Source organism: Diorhabda carinulata, chromosome Y (assembly GCF_026250575.1).
Source record: "Diorhabda carinulata isolate Delta chromosome Y, icDioCari1.1, whole genome shotgun sequence".
Classification (NCBI taxonomy): Eukaryota; Metazoa; Arthropoda; class Insecta; order Coleoptera; family Chrysomelidae; genus Diorhabda; species Diorhabda carinulata.
In genome coordinates this window covers 746,425-764,237 of record NC_079473.1, presented here as the reverse complement: position 1 = coordinate 764,237, position 17,813 = coordinate 746,425, and the positions used below count along the sequence as shown (strand labels likewise).

The window sequence follows — 17,813 nt, the reverse complement described above, 5'->3', positions numbered from 1 at the left end:
TCAAATGGGTCTAGAATGTTCCAGAAGGAAGTTAAGTCGCTCAGTCCTATGCATTTCCTTATGGAACAAGGATCTCTCGAGCCAGGTGAGTTATTTTCAGTTTTCTGCTACATTTGCTTCTGATTTTCTGTCAATTTTTTTATATCTTAACTTATTACCTTTAGGTCTCGTTATTCGCAATTTTAACTGTAATCCGAAATACACCTCAATTGGACCAGGCACCAAAGCTGGAGACCTAACTGTCAACAACATCAAAATCCTACTCTACAATCTAAGTGGAGCAGTAAAGTTCAAGTTAAACTTTGACGATGAATTTATGGACCTCACAGAAAAATGTGGAAAAAAAAAAGATGTGACATTTATTCCATCGAATGATAAGCAAATTAGTATTAGCCTCGAAATATATAATCATTTGCAACAGTTGAAGGCTGTTATCCCAGCTGACGTGCATTATTTTTATAATCTTGTCTTTTTACTTCATTTTATTTTTTTATTAATTTTTTCAACTGCTCAATATTGTATTTGAGTTTTTAGTTTTAAATTAAAGGTGTCCAAGGAAGTCTCCTAATCAAAAAGATTCCAAAATATCTGACTTTCTGATAAATTCTTATACGTTTATTGTAGGGAAGGGACGGTTTTCTCGTCTGTTTTTGAAGTACACGTGAATAGATTTATACTCGTTAACTTAAATTCGCCTTATTTTAACCATTGCTGTAGCCCGTCGATTTTGGCTTTAACGATTTGTAATGCATTTTGAGGATCTCGGTGTGAAGCTAGTAAAGCAGTGTAATTGCTATGATGCACTAAGTGTGTAGAGATAGAAGATATTGTATTGGGCCCAAAACGCCATCTTGTTCAGATGTATTTGTTTTGGTACTTAATCATGAAATACTGATCTTCGAGGTAGGATATGAGAATAAGGGGGAAAAAATTTTCTGATTTTGTAAAGTAGATCCAATTGTTTAACTTTATTAAAGGCCTGCTGCATGATTTGTTATTTCTCGCACTTGCTTGATGGTAGGATGTTTCTCTGGTAAATTTAATAGACTCTCTAACAGTTTAGCCAGTATTGGAAGTGAGGTGTTGGTCTATAGGAAGTAAGGTGTTTTTCCAGTTTTTGGTGTGAGGATTATTTCAGCAGCTTTCCACTGAATTGGAGAATAACCAATTCTGAATATTGCATTATAATTTAATGTTACCATTTTAATGGATTTTTAGGGTCGTTGTTGAAGAAGTTTGATAGTAATTAAACTATGGCCCGGGGACTTTTTTATTAATAGGAGATTTATGACGTTTTGGACTCATTTTGTTGTTATTGTTGAAGTGGAAGTTCCATTTAGTAAGGAAAAGTCATATATCGATTTATATTGATTCCATATCTATTAAAGCATATTTTGTTTGAGAAACATTTTGTAAGTATTTTGCGAAGGCTATTGCTTTCTCGCTGTTTTTGTAGTCTTCCATTATCTCGTAGATGTTTCATTAAATTTTCGTGTAAAATTATTATAATTCGGATTTAAAGCTCTTGATTTTGATACGAAATTTTCGTAAAAAAAGCATTGCGAAAGGTAGCAAATTAGCGAAAAGTTTTCATCTAAGCAAGTACGTGAAATTGTTTATGGCAATAATCGTAAAATCGATGGATTTATGAGGATGTGCAGAATATCACAGATATTCATATGGAAGAAACGTATGTGATTAATTTGCGCAGATTTAGGTCAAAAAAATGTGGTGGTAGATGAACAAAAGTTGCTCGACATATGTCATCTATAAATCAGTCGAAATCTTTTGTTTGGATTAAGGAACGAGCTAACAGGATCACTTGTAGTGAAAAAGGTCATCGAATCAAAACTCGAGGTGAAAATTTCGACAAATTGTCTGCGAACTTTTATAATTGATTCTGGTTACTATAGGAATTTTCATTAATTTTTAATTGGTTAGATGTTGTAGTGAGCCATGTTCAGTATTGATTGGTTAATTTATGGATAATAGTAGGGGAGCCTAATCGGGGATTTTTGAAGTGACCCGAGCGTGTCAGAAAATTATATAGGGGGAATCCTTGCATCCCTTAAAGTTCCTCTACCAAGTATGAACTCTCCATATGGTGGGGTGTATTGAGGGGAACCCGTGTGATTAGTAAAAAAAAATCGATCCATAGAAAAACTCGAGCGCGTGAGATTAAGAGAAAGTTGATTAATTACATTGAGAAGATTGTATATGTGTGTGACATTAAGAAATAAGCGAGGCTTGAAGTTGTAAAAAAAGTTTTCATGGGGCGATTTTAGTAGAGTCTTGGAGTAAAGGTGAAGCGTACAGCGACTGAGAGCTGTGTATTCCACACGTCTTATTTTCTCTCGCACCGTACCTAAACTAACGTTTGCCGCCATGATAGCATCTCAGCTGATCACAATAGCGTGCTCGTTTTTGGTAGACACTCGACGTTTTCGTTTGTTTGTGGTATATTGTAATTTTTGGTTTATTTCAAAAAAGCGCAAATCCAAAATAGTTTTATTTCAACAGGCGTGAATCCACTTCCTTTTTGGATTCTGTTGTTTGATTTTTGACTATCGCCTGTTATCTGTAGTCAGCTGTTACATTTCTTTTTTGTCTATTGTTATTATAACCTCCAAAATATTCTAGTATATATTATTAAACATTCATGTACAGTCTTTATAGGCTTACTTTACAGTTTTAACAGTTTAGTAGTTGTAGGAATAATATCTAAGACTAGTCGTTCGTTGGAAGTGCGATCATGAGACTGAGCGACTGGTATCATTCACTGCATGCGACTCTATACTACCAAGTTCGCAACTGTCATTATAAAGAAAGTGTGCTTTGTAGAATCGTGTAAAATGGATTTGCAAAACATTTACTTTTTGGATCTACCTTACATAATAAGGCGTTTGAGAGCTCATCGTGATAAGAAAAGACGTTTGAGCTGGATAAATGAAATACTCAGAAGAAATTTACTGGGAGAATTCCATCACTTGCATGACAATTTACTAAATAATCCGCACAAATTCTTTAATTATTACCGGATGAGTCCAGACACATTTCCATACATTTTGAGGCATCAATCGCCAAAGATTTATTAATTCAGATTGAACAAAAAAAGTAACAACCATCTATCACGAAAAGGAAATAAAAAAAGTTCTAAATAGTACAGACAATATGCAAACTTTTTGTTTGTTTCTTTTTGTTTCCGAAATATTATCGCAAATTAGTATTAATCTCGCCTGGAGGTGATATCGTGATTTCGAATACTTATTTATAAACAAACTAACATATCAACAAACAAACAAACAAACAATGAAAACAGCTTTGATCGTTGCAAAAGTATTCATCATGTCCCGTTTAGGATTTATTAACGAAGATTATTTCAATTTACTAATAATATGAGTATACGAAATATATATAATATATATAATACGAATACGGAGAATGTGATAGGCTTATTAAACGAGTCAATTTGTTGCACCGTGCAGCAAATTGAAACCTGTCGTAGACAATGAAGCCAATGAAATTACAGTCTTAAGATACTTCAGAGCCTATCCTGAAAATTCATTAACCGATGCGGAGAGAATTTGTGAAATCAGAGATAAGTATTCACAGTATTCTTAAAAAACACAAGAAATATTAGATTATTTACACTGAATCTGAATTGGAATCAGCTATTGTGTGAGCATGACGAAGCCGCACCACACGGTAGTGCGCTTGTAAATAACTTTTTACAGATTCATTTTGAGAACCGATGGATAGCACACGATAGACCGCATTAATGGCCTCCCCGTTCACCGGATATCACCCCATTAGATTTTTTTTTTGGGGTCGTATCAAAGATATCGTGTATGCTTCGCCGCTAACTACAAAAGAAGAGTGTCACGAAAAAGTTCGGAATGCATTTTGCATTTCGGGTTTTTAAGAGGAATCCATAAATGTTTGGAAGTTGAGGGCAACCATTCCGAACATATACTTGAGTTTAATTTTTAGTTTTATTCTTCTCTTTTTAATGTAATGGTTTTAAATATTTTAATTTTTGTAACGTTAACTTTTGTTTTTCGTTGTTCGCCATCGGCAGATGATATTTAAAAACCATGAAAATTTCAGTTTTTTGAAAACGGGACATGGTGAACACTTTTGCAATGCTCACGAGTCAAGCTGTTTTCAATGCTTGTTTGTTGATATGTTAGCTTTTATATTGCTCGCTCCACGGAACCAGCAATTAAAAACCATGCAAACTCCATTTTTTTCAAATTTCCACGAAAACCGTTAATTTGAAATATACGAATTTAATAACGAAGTCCCCTTAATTTAAAGCGAAGAATCCAATGGTACGGAGAAAAATGAGGGTTGCCATTTGAAAAAGTTTTCGAAATTTTTAGATGGCGATTTTGAAAGCTGTAAGCGTTATTTGTTCAAATACCAAAATTATTAGATCTGACTCACTTAAACTATGTATGTCCAAAAATTTCGAAAATGTGAAATAATTAAAAAATGGTGGACTTTAGGCATACTATGCCTCATATAAATTATATTAAAATTTCGCATAGATTCCAAAAATTAAATAGAAACCATTCCTCTTAAAATAACGAAGTTTGACTCTACTTCCGGTATAACCGAAGTTCCAGATAACTGAAATTATTTTAGCTGAAACGAGCATTTCGGAATATTCATACAAGCAAATAAAGGGAATAAAAATAGATCCAACAGTTCCATATTCCCCACAGTTAAATGGAACATCTGAAAGCCTAAATCGAACATTGCTAGAAGAAGCGAGATCAGTTATATTTGATGCAAAAATGGATAAAATGTTTTGAGGAGAAGTAACAAGAGTAGCAGCATATCTTTTTTATATATTTTATCAGCATATTCTACAAGAAAATTCCAAAATAAAACCCCATATGAAATGTAGACTAATGAAAAAACAGATTTACTAATTCTACAAATATTTGGGAGCGATGCTCATCCAAAAATATTAGGATATCTGAAGAAATTGAATGAAAGAAGTGAAACGTTTAAAATGGGGAGTTACTTTAAAACGGATACAGACTATGGGATGAAAAAGACCACAAAATAATGTATACATATACAAAGAGATGTTATGTTTAGGGAACTTGAAAATGACTATAAAACAATCATAGGTACTCATAAAAGGAAATTATTAAAATTACAATGAAGAATCCATGATTGATGACCTAGAAATAGAGAGAGAAATAAAAGTTCATGAAAGGGAAATTTTAAAAGAAGATGCCACTTCTACACAAAATCTTGTGCAGAGTTTTAATGAATCGGAAAAGGAGAACAATAGTATGGCCAGGAAACTGAAATAGGCAACAGCCAAGAAGAAAATGAAAATGAGTATATTTATTAGTTATCAATTAATGACGGCGAAGCAGAGTTGTTAGATTTGGGACAAGGAAGCTCAGAACGCTGAAACAGAAAAAGAAGATCAATAAATGTACTGAAAAGGTATAAAGATTATAAATTACTTACCTATGAATCATGATGAATCATGAATCATTACAGAAAAATAATACATAGGATATAGTTGAACTGAAAGAGGCACAGAATAAAAAGATCTTAACCAACAGATGGGTGTTTGGAAAAGAGAAAAAGATGACGGAACTTAAAAAGCAAGATTAGTAATGTGGAGATGTCAACAAGAAAAAGGTATAGATATTCAAGAGATATTTATTGCAGATATTTCATATGGATATTTAAATGAAGAAGTATTCATGGAGATTCCTCAAGAATATGAAAAGAAAAGCAATCAAATATGCAGAATGAGAAAGTCATTATATGGTTTTAAGCAAGCACCACTTATATGGAATATAAGTATATGGAAATATGGATTGCACTCAATAAGTAACAAGGAGCAAGAATTTTATCAAGCTCAACATCAAGAAAATTATATAGAAGAAATACTTGAGAGATTCTACATGAATGATACAAAACCCACGGAAGGTCCCATGGTATATGATGAAAATTTGGATAATAGGAAAACAGGGAAAATAAGTTTTCCATACACAGAAACTGTCGACAGTCTACTATACATATCGAGTAAAACTGCAGTTGGATTTTGTAGTAGGAAAATAGAAAATCCAACAAAAAATCTGTGATACCATTTCATTGATGAAGATTCTAGATTACAGAAGCACATTTTTAAGTTAAGTAAGTAATACCATATTTCAATTTTCCATTTATTTGTTAATTAATTTATTCATTAAAATTAGTTCCTGTATACTGCTGGTTTCAAGATTCCAGAAATATAACAATAAAATAAAATCTCAACATAGGAGCTAATACCCAAGTTACCAATTCGGAAGGGTAGCTAAAATCTATTCAACTGGCTTCAGCGTATTTGTCATCACCATACAGAACCTTGGAGTATTTTAGATTCCTCACTGATGCTGCCCGGAACAAGTGGAGTATACCACGATAAAAACTGGCGCCTCCGGCAATCTGATACCTGAGCAAAGCTTTGGCGTTAAAGCGTTACATAGAGACGCAAGAGCACGTGACAACTTTTTCTTAACATTTTTATAGTTAAATATCTACCATTATTATCAAATTCCATTAACGAACTTTCTTTCTGGCCCAGTTCGAATTCGTTTGAAACGAAAACAAATGTTGACACTTTTACCATGGTTTTCAATTCTTTAAAATACTTTATGACTTCATCTTTTGTCTTTAATAAATAAATAAAGCACATTCTACTATAGTCATCCTCTAATGCTAAAAAATATCGTGATCCACCTATGGATCATATTCCTCCATGGGTCCACAAATGTCTCAATGCACTACCTCCAATAAATGATGGTCAAATTTATTTCCCTTCACAACAGACAATGCAGTTTCCTTTGCGTTCACAAATTAGTCCATCAGCTATGCCGCTATTCATTTTCTTTAAATCTGCAAAATTGATGTGCCCTTATCTAACACAAACAGTATTTTTCATAACAATATCATGTAGTTGTTCACCAATTGTGTTTTGAATATTTACATTTGCCATATATGTCATTGGTACTTTGTTATTGTTTGCCACAATTATTCCTTCAATCGCATTTTCAAGCCTTGTATTATGTGCCCTTGTCCCGTAATCCACATACCTGTCTTTTTTACTAATCTGTACATCGAATGCACTGCCGGTCTTGACTTCTGAGCTCGTGTTCAATAGAATCGTCTTAATGGCGTTGGTGGTTATGGAGATTCCATAATGCAAGCAAAAGAGTTCCAATACACTCCTCATTTATCTGAATGCCTCTTTCTTTCATCCTTTGAGCTGTTTCAACAAGTTGATTCACATAACAGACCATTGAGTCACAGTTATCCAAGCCCAATGATATTAGACTTCGTAACAAACTTATGCGTCTCGTGAATCCAGAATCATCGAACAACTTTTTGAGTTTGTCCCACAGGTCTTTGGCTGTTTTAATATCCCGATTGTGTATATATAACTTCAAAAGGGAGAATCAACCTGAAAAAACCGGGAGAAAGAAGGAGAAGTAAGTTGGCTTCAATTATATTCAAACATGCCAGCTGGGTTCATCTTTTTTATTCGTCCATGATCAAAGTAAACCAAAGTTTCAATCAAAGGAACTTCGTAATTCATTATAATGATAAGTAGATGAACAACGTATGCACGACTATAGAAATAGGGAAAACCGTGTGTTAGAGAGAGAGCAGCGAGACAATGTGTAAGAGAGAGAGAGACTTCGTTTTTGCGCATGCGTAAAGTTTCGTTGCGATGAGCGGGAGCGCTGATATACCACGTCGGTTAAAAGTCTTTGGGTTTTAAAAAATTATATATACCATTATTATTCGCTAATCTTGTAACATAAAAGTATAACGTATAAATAAAAAGAGATTTTTGTCAATGTCACGCACGTAATCGAGACAGATTCGTTGCGATGATATACCAGGTCGGTTAAAAGTCTTTGGGTTTTTTAAAAATTATATATTCCGTTATTAATGTGATTGGAAATTAGTTTTTGAGGATAGCAGAAGAGTGAAGATCATGTTAATCATTATACTAGCTGCAGTACTATGCGTTGTCGACCAACAGTATGCTATAAAGTATTTACAACGGTTCGGGTACGCAAATGAAAATGATTTGACTAAACTTGAGGATTATTTGTTGAGTTTTCAAGAAAAATATAATATCCCTGCAACGGGAGAATTAGATGAAAATACAATTCAACTTCTAAATAGACCAAGATGTAATGTAAGTGAAGCAGCTTCCGACGATGATCATTCTTTTAGAGTTGAATCAAAATGGTCAAAATTTGATTTGAAATGGTATTTCCCTCAGGCAACTCCAGAATATCTTAAAGTAACCAAAAAGGCTTTTGAAGTGTGGAGTAACAGTTCAAAGTTTAAATTTGAATTAATACACAAAATACGGCCTTATGCTCCCGATATATCTATTACAGTTGTACGGGAAAGGCAACAGTTGTATAGAGCTTCATATTGATGCTGATGAGAAGTGGGATTTAAGTTTAGATGGATCAAGTTCAGAAGATCAGACTAGCCTACTTATGATATTAATTCATGAAATTGGGCATATTTTAGGGATTGCTCACAGTGATATTGAGACAGCAATAATGTATCCATGGTATCAATTCAACATTGCTCCTAAATTGGATGAGGATGATAAAATGGCCCTTGAAGCTCTTTATGGACCAATCAATACATATGTAAATAATCCTTTCAAACCCACATCAGCGCTGCCACCGACTACAAAGACACTTGCACATCAACCAAATGAACCGGATAAAAATTTATGCGACATAACACCGGAGTATATGTTCATTGCCATGGCTGGTGAATTTGAAAATTACCATTTATATATTATTAATGAAAATTCCCTATGGAAAATTGATTTGAATTCAAAACTTATTCCCTCGCAACCAGAAATACTCGATGATTATTTACCTGAAGAAGTGGGTCCCATAATTCAGATTTTTCAAAGTTCTTCAGATAATTTAATAGCAGTCAATGACCGTAAATACTATGTAGCAGATTTTCCCACTCTACAAATACTTGAGGAAAATAATTTAATTATACCTAAGAATTCTCAAATAAACACAATGTTTCAAAGCAATCATGGAAAAATATATGTATTTTATAATAACAGTAATTATATTGAATTTGACAAGAACTTGAAAACTGTTCGGAATAGAGGACAAATAAAAGATATTTTCCCTGGACTACCCACAGATGTTACAGGAGCATTCCAGTACATTGACGGACACATGTACTTTTTCAAAAACACCACATACTACAAATATAATGAGTTTACCAAAAAACTTGTTGCAGCCGGACCCTTTAATTGGAACGTGTTCGATATTCCATGTCCAAATGGAGACCTTTTAAATCATCTCAAAATTTTATTTACAAAAATAATTTCTTTTTATCAATGATGTTGTATGTTTTGAAATAAACTCTTATTAAAATTTTTTTTTTTGGAAATTCCCGAACGCCATATGGACCACATTTACAGGAAATTACAAAATTACAAAATTGCCGCAAATAAAATATTTTTCTAGAACATTCTATCATAATCGTATGGAGATAGTGGCATGAGTATAAATAAGATGTTGCATTGTGTTGGAGCCAGTCTCTTCCACTGCCAGCAAGAGAAAAACCAGCTCTGAAGAACAAATACTAGTATCTGTTAAAAAATTGTGCCTTAACAAAAAATGTAAGTATTTTTTTTTTCTTGTGGGTTACGCGCTCTCTCTCTCTCTTTTCAGATGGATTTAAAAAAAATTAACGCAACGTCTCTAATTACAGAGAGAAAACCAATAACAAAAATACAAGATCTACCTTTGAATACTCTGAGGGCTATAAAGAGGGCAAAAATAGTCAATTCCAAATTCGGAGAATCAGTTTTATTGGATTTAGATACAGAAGTAGTGTTTTTACCGCAAAGAGTCACAAGTGTCTACAAACCAGTCATTGAAGAATTTGAAAAGGAAAAATACGGAATCCCACCAATCAAGGGATTGGTGGATGTTGGAAAAAATCAACGGCTAGCGTCATTTGAAATTGAGGAACTATAGACGTGCCTAAGACACAGAGAGAGAGAGAGAGAGAGAGAGAGAGAGAGAGAGAGAGAGAGAGGTGAGTACCATGAATATTGTAAAAAAATCTGAAAATTTACTGCAAGTCATTAAAAATGTCAGAAAAATATTGTTTGATAAGATAACGGATAGAGATGTGGAAATTTGGGTGAATCGATTGAAAAAACAAATTAAAGTATGTAATTTGACAATTAAAAAAGGAGGACTGCATGTAGGTACAATTAGGAAATTACAAACATACATAGGACATTTCAAACATTTTAAACAACTTATTTCAAATAGGAATATAGGTATGGGGCTGAATAATAAACTGAAAAATAGGGTTAAATGGGAAAATGTAGCTTCTGCATTCACAAGAAGAATTAAAACCGGACTTATAGTAAATTTATATCATAAGGACTTAACGCAATTTTTAAATGATTGTCAAATAATTTTTAAAAATAAAATAATAAGGGAAATTTTTAGGAAAAAATATTCTGTTGTTAAAGTTTATGTTTGTTTTTGTGGAGAGTTCATTAAAAAATCTGGTGAAAATGAAATTTCTAGTTTCCATTATTTTATGACTAAAAATTCTATTATCGATGTATCGACCGATATAGAGCGATGGTTTTTCGAGAACGTCAAAGATAAAATTAATTTTAAATTATCAGAATTTCAAGAGAGGGACTCTGGTTTTGCATTAAGTAAAATTATTTCTTTAGAAGTAAATATCAATAAATTTGAAATTGGAAACGGCTCATCTTATATTAAACTTCCAGAACGTATTCAAAAAAAGCAAGGGTGCATAAACATTAAAAATTCTGACCAAGCATGTTTTTATTGGTCAATTGGTCAATTGTTTGTACCCAGCCAAAAATAATAAAGAACTCACTTCCTCATATCCATATTATAGCACAGTCTTGAATACACAAGACTTGGAAGCTCCGATGCCCCTGCATCAAATTTCAAAGTTTGAAAAATCTAATAACATTTCCGTCATTGTCTATGCCTTGGATTTAATTGAAATAAATAATAAAAAACCATTTTACAAAGTATATCCAGTAAGACTTGCTAAATCAATACACGAGAAACATGTAAATCTTTTATTAATTCAAAATACATATTTTCCAAAGCTAAACGATTATGAAGCACCTCCTATAGATAATGACAATTCAGAAATCACATATCACTACTGCTGGATCAAAGATTTGTCACGTTTAATTAATAGTCAGTTAAGTAAAACTACATATAAAAAATTTATTTGCAATCGCTGCTAAATTATTTAAGTAGTGAAAGTAAATTGAATGTCCACTTGAAATTATGCTCTGAATTAAATAATTATAAAATGTCTTTTCCAAAATATGAATCTGTTAGTTTTAGAAATTATATATATAAACAAACTACGCCTTTTGTAGTTTATGCCGACTTTGAGTGCATGCTAGAACAATTTACAGATAAAACACAGCTTCATAATAAGACAAATAAATATCAAAAACATATAGCATATAGTGCTGGTTACTATATAAAATGTAGCTACAACGAAGACTTGAGTTTTTTCAAGAGCTACAGAGGTAGAGATTGCATGGATTGGTTTGCAAATGAATTATCGAATTTAGCTGAAAGTATTAAATCAGAAATTAAAACTATTACACCTATGGAAGAAAAACCAGATTTACGTGTGGCAACAATGTGTCACATATGTGAAAAGGGTTTTTCCTCTTCAGATATCATTGTTAGAGATCACGATCATTTTACGGGGAAGTTTAGAAATTTTGCACATCAAGCATGCAATTTAAATTTCAAAAAACTGTTTGTTGTACCTACAGTTTTCCATAACTTAAGTAACTACGATAGCCATTTCATCATTTCGGAATTAAGTAAAAGAGGAAACATCAGTTTACTCCCCATAAATAAAGAAAAATACATTTCATTTACACTTAACGATTCAGATACAAATATAAAATTTCGATTCATAGATTCACTGAGGTTTTTGGGTGCTTCCTTGGAAGAATTGGCTGCTACATTGAATGATAATGATTTAAAAATTTCCAAAAGAGAATTTAGTAATTTAAGTGTCGAACAATTTAAATTAATAGCCAAAAAAGGGGTTTTCTGTTAAGATTTTATAGATAGTTGGGAAAAATTAAATACTTGTGAACTACCACCAATAGAGGCATTTTATAATAAATTGGAGGATAAAAACATCAGTATTGAGAAGTATTCTCATGCTCATGCAGTGTGGAAATCATTTGATACTGAAAATTTGGGTCAGTATTCTGATCTGTACTTAAAGACCGATGTTTTACTTTTATCAGATGTTTTCGAACAATTTCGAAGAAAATGTTCAATTACTTATGGTTTAGACCCTGCATGGTACTATACAATGCCTGGATATACTTGGGACTGTATGTTGAAATATATAGGATGTAAATTAGAGTTATTGGATGACGTAGACATGATTATGTTTATCGAGAAAGCAATTCGAGGAGGAATTTCGGTTTGTAGCAGTAGATTATCGAATGCTAACAATAAGTACATGCCTGAATATGATTCTACAAAACCCTCAAAGTACTTACTCTACCTGGACGTCAATAATTTATACGGGTGGGCTATGTGAGAACCATTACCATACGGAGGATTTGAATGGTTAGATAATGAAAATTTTGATGTTATGTCTGTGGCAGATAATTCTTCCGTAGAATATATATTACAAGTAGACTTGGAGTATCCACATGAATTACATGATCTTCACAGAGATTTTCCATTTGCTCCCGAACACCGCAAGCCTGTAGGCTCAAATTATTCCAAATTAATGACAACGCTTTATTGTAAAAAAGAATACACAGTTCACTATCGTAATTTAAAACAAATGTTAGCCAACGGTTTGAAAATTAAAAAGATACATAAAATTCTGAAATTCAATCAATCTGCATGGCTGCGGCTCTATATCGAACTAAATACTCGTTTGAGGGCTGCAGCTACCAATGACTTTGAGAAAAATTTATATAAATTGGCAAATAATGCTGTGTTTGGAAAGACGATGGAAAATATACGGAAGCACCGAATTGTAAAACTTGTTAAAACCTGGAATGGTCGATACGGCGCCAAAAATTTGATATTTAGTGTTAGGTTTCATAGTCGAACAGTTTTTAATGAAAACCTAATTGCAGTAGAACTCACTAAATCAGAATTGGTTTTCAATAAGCCTCTTTATGTTGGTATGACAGTTTTGGATTTGTCGAAGCTGTGTATGTATCAATTCCATTATGATTACATGATTCCGAAATTGGGTATTGATAGATGTAAATTAATGTACATGGACACAGACAGTTTTGTGTATGAGCTCATCTGTGATGATGCATATGAGGAGGTGCTAAAAGCTGATTTAACAAAATTCGATACTTCAGATTACCCCATCAATAATAACTATAATATTCCACAGGTAAATAAAAAAGTTCTGGGTGTTATGAAAGATGAAAACAAAGGCCAAATTATGACTCATTTTGCATGCTTGAGGTCTAAAATGTATTCTTTTAAAGTTCAATCAGGTGCAATAGTAAAAAAGGCAAAAGGAGTTCGATATAATGTAGTAAAAAACAAATTAAATTTTGAAGATTATGTAAACTGTTTAAATGATTTCAAAGAAAAAAATATTACTCAACGCTGTATTAGGTCATATGCTCATAACGTATATAGCATAGAACAGACAAAAATTACGCTAAGTCCTCATGACGATAAAAGATATTTGATTACCAATAGTTATGATACGCTGCCGTGGGGTCATTATAGTATTCCAGACTTACTCTCTTGTAGATAATGAACTCCTCAACATTAATGGAATTATGCATCATAAAAATTTGTGAAACGATAAAGTCAGCAGCCGATTTCGCAGAGCAATCCCCTCTTCCTCGGAAATTGACCGAAAAAATTGTGAAAAAATTTCCTGTTTACAAATGGAATGCGATGATAAAAGAGGCTGAGAGTAATCCAAATTCTTCATCCATTGGAATAGAATATATTGACTATAATAAAGAAATACCGTTATATTTAAGAAACACTATATTAAGTAAAACAAATTGGGGAGATATGTTTGAAGAATCTACTTACTGCGTATGGTCTAGTGGATATTGGTTTCCACAATATCGTATAAATGTTTGTAAATCATGTTATTTTGTATTTAGAACGGTCCATAAATATTTAAAAAAGAACATTTTTGTTAATTATGATCACTGTCATGAAGTATTTGATGTTGACGAAATTGTTGAATGTGTATATCAAGAAATGTACTATTGGTGTCAGAGTTGTTTTAACAAAGTCTTATTCATGATAAAATCACATGAGTCCTGTATTAATAATTTACATGAGATGCCTACAAATAATCGTTTTGATGATTCTGATATAGACAGTGACATTGATACTTTTGAGGCCGCTATGCAGTAAAAGCAATATTCATGGAATGCATCTCTCTCTCTCTCTCTCTCTCTCTCTCTCTCATAAATGTAGAATATTATCTTTTCTTATTATAAAATTATTCCTGTGTTTTTGCGGTATTATGAACGGTGGCGGTTCATAATGCCACATCAAAAAATATCTGTTTTATCATAGTTTTTTTTTAGTATGCGTTTTAGGTGATTTATATGAGCGTTGTTAGTGTTAGACATAAGTCTGTGTCCAACAGGGCTTTATTAGAAATGTATTTTTATTTTTTTCTTTCCACTGGTCATTGTGATGTCATCCTTCATGTATAGTGTTATACTATGACAGTCACGAGAGTAATAAAGAGTTTCAGCGATAATGTGAGCTTTTATTTAAGAAAAGCAGTAAAAAACAATATTCATGGAATGTATCTCTCTCTCATAAATGTAGAATATTGTCGTTTTCTTATAATAAAGTTATTTTTAAAATTCTTGTGTTTTTGTTAGTTTCCAATATATCTTTATGTAATAGCAGTAAAACAATATTCATGAAATGTATCTCTCTCGTCGTTGCGTCAAACGTCACATCGTTACGTCAAACGTCACGTCGTTATGTCAAACGTCACGTCGTTAAGTCAAACGTCAAGTGCTGCGTCAAACGATCATCAAACGAGTCTACGTATCAGAAAGTTCTCTTTCGTAATATGTCTTCAGAAGAGTACAGACGTCGAATTGAAGAGTTTATTAATAGCATTGGTGAATTAAAGAAAGATATTGCTTTCTATGGAGATAAAAGTGAGGTTATGAAACAAATGCAGAATCTTAGTTTATTTGATAAGAAAGTGACGTGGAGCAGTCTTCACTGGGGGGTGCCTGAAGAGGTCTATCAGTTGGCCCGTAGACTGCCGCAAACTACTTATCCGTTAAGACGTATTCAACCTACACCATGTTCAACAGAACAGAAGGGGATATAAAAAATGAAATTAATTCTGTTTTTGCTATGTCATGTGTAATATTAGTGGCTGTATTTGTTTTAATTTTAAAAATTATTTTGAAAATTGTAAAACGAAAATTCCAATCTTCATGTAATATAAAAGTTGATGAATATACAGAGTGTTTCAATAAAACCCATATTTTAAAAAAAACTTTATTTATAATGGTAATACAGTATTTAAAAACCAGTGACGGAGACGTTGTACATTTCTTTCAGTACATGAAAATAGTCCAGATGCGTGACAGGGGTTTGGATCTTGAGCAAAGTTTCCAGTTTCACAGGGTGTACCATCAAATTTGCAAACGTCAATAACATGTGGAAAAATACCGAAAATGTGACATTTCTTTTGCAGAAACTCGACTTTTTGTTGTCCTCGAACGTAAATGTAGTCTGCGGCATACAATAACTTGCTTTCTAATATTTCATTTACTTTAGAATATTCTACATCTCCTGAAGAGTATCGAATGCCGTGCACATTTCTTTCCAAGTATGATGTGGTCTTTTTGTCCTCGTTACTTAATGTAGAAAACGGTTGCGGTGGTAAAAATATGTAATGTGAACTTTTGAAGCCAATTTCTATGGTGAGCTCTTTGGCAACGAAAAGACCGTCTACGACAAAACCTTGAATGTCTACAAAAGCTACTCTCATGTTGACGTCTGCTCGAACACTAACTCACAACATCTAGTTCAAGCTTTTAACAATTTCGGTGAGGGGGAAGTATTCCATTACACAATCGTGAATTGTGAAGCAATAGACTTTGGTATTTTCGGGAAAACCTATGTTTGCTTCAATGTCAAGTTTCACATCGACTGTGGATGCCTTCATGCTTTCCTCCTGTTTTGAACAATCGATAACAAACAATGCTCGTTTCTTGAAAGAAGAATAATCCAGCAGGAGGCGCTTCTGTGTGGAGTTTGCGTAGTTGGGATAGAATTCAGTATAGTTAAAATAGGCTTCATTGTAATCAGTTTTAGCGAAATCCAATTGCATTCTTTCATTGGGCCAATAATCACCATTAAGTGACAGTCTTATACTTTGTACGTCGGCATTGTCAAATAAAGTCGGGTCAGCTGTACTCAAGTTACGTTTGCCGGTTTGAAAGAAAACAATAACAAAACGAGGTCTTTCAACTGAAGTGGATGTCTTGACAGCCCAAACTTCATGTCTTGCTCCTTTAGTAATTGAGGGTAATTCGTGTAACTCCCACTTCCTAAATGGAATAACTATAGGTTGATCTTTTTGAATGGATTTCATGAGATTTAATTTTATGTCGTCATTAGGAAAGATATGTTTAACTTTTAGCTCAACGCTTGTAATGTTTATTTTAGCTGTTGTAGTGGAGAGCGTTCTAGAGACATTCTTTTCAGTAATATATAAGCAATCATTATCATTTCGTGCCCGAACTAGTCGTATTGTTTGACGCCCACATGTAATCATTGAATAATCGTTGAAAATGCTGAAAATATGTTTGAGAGGTATTTGAAGGTTGAAGGACTTGTCGCTAACATTCAGAATAGGATCTTTCGGGTAATTCCAGCCGGCTATAGCCATATGATTGGAATCTTCTTGGTTATAACAAGTCATAACACGTACGGCACTCACTATTCCAGGATCCCGAACTGTTTCCATTTCCCTGGCACTTTCACTGTACGTACATGAATCGAATAGAAAGGCTCCAACATTATTTGCTAATTTTACGTCACCAGCTCCGTGTATTTCAAGCGAACCTTTAATGCACAACAAAGTTTCGCTCATTGCAAAGAACGAATCAACCTGATTAATGCTAAACTCCACAATGTCACTGCAATTGAATGACTTTATAAATGGAGCATAGGTTCTGTATTCAGCCTTTCGAATTGAATCGTCAAACATCGGCTTACGGTAGATATCAAACATTGGAGGCATGTTGTCGTTTTGGCGTTGACGTTTTCCATACATTATTGTCATTTTTCAATTTAAAACCCAACGATTGCAGAACCAATTTGTTTGCGAACGTGAGTTGCTTCAGCTTTGATGGTAGCTTATCTAATGAAGTTGAATGCTCTGTAGACTGTCTTTTATGATTTATTATTAGTCCCATTTGCTTCGCGCGCTCTAAGCTCCAACACCAACGTACTTAGTTCTCCACGAAAGTTTACAGGCTGACCGTCTTGGTCTAAAGCGATGACGGTGATATTGGTTATTTCGCGTTGTGGTATAACAGGTAAATAGAGCAAATTATGAGGAATTTCGTCTATGGAATATCCTGGATCCACTTGTATGACGAATTCGTATATAGTATGAGCAGGTCTGTTTGCATCGAAGGCTCCAGTGGTAATGTTACAATCGAAGCGAATACT

General features: G+C 33.3%; 1 protein-coding gene and 1 long non-coding RNA gene across 2 annotated transcripts; one reads left to right on the top strand and one right to left on the bottom strand.

Moving 5' to 3' along the window:
* Positions 1-9,603: 9,603 nt before the first annotated feature.
* LOC130903018 (uncharacterized) lies at positions 9,604-9,821 on the top strand. The gene is made up of 2 exons (XR_009060514.1): positions 9,604-9,703; positions 9,756-9,821. It is a non-coding gene; the product is annotated as an uncharacterized LOC130903018 (long non-coding RNA).
* Positions 9,822-16,155: 6,334 nt separating this feature from the next.
* LOC130903076 (uncharacterized) lies at positions 16,156-17,412 on the bottom strand. Its single transcript, XM_057815337.1, has one exon. It carries the CDS (start codon positions 17,410-17,412, stop codon positions 16,156-16,158), a length of 1,257 nt encoding a protein of 418 aa, XP_057671320.1.
* Between the last annotated feature and the right edge of the window lie 401 nt (positions 17,413-17,813).

What these genes read in the sequence shown, in the direction of transcription:
- LOC130903076 (XM_057815337.1), bottom strand. Translation starts at nt 17,412, where the DNA reads ATGTATGGAAAACGTCAACGCCAAAACGACAACATGCCTCCAATGTTT.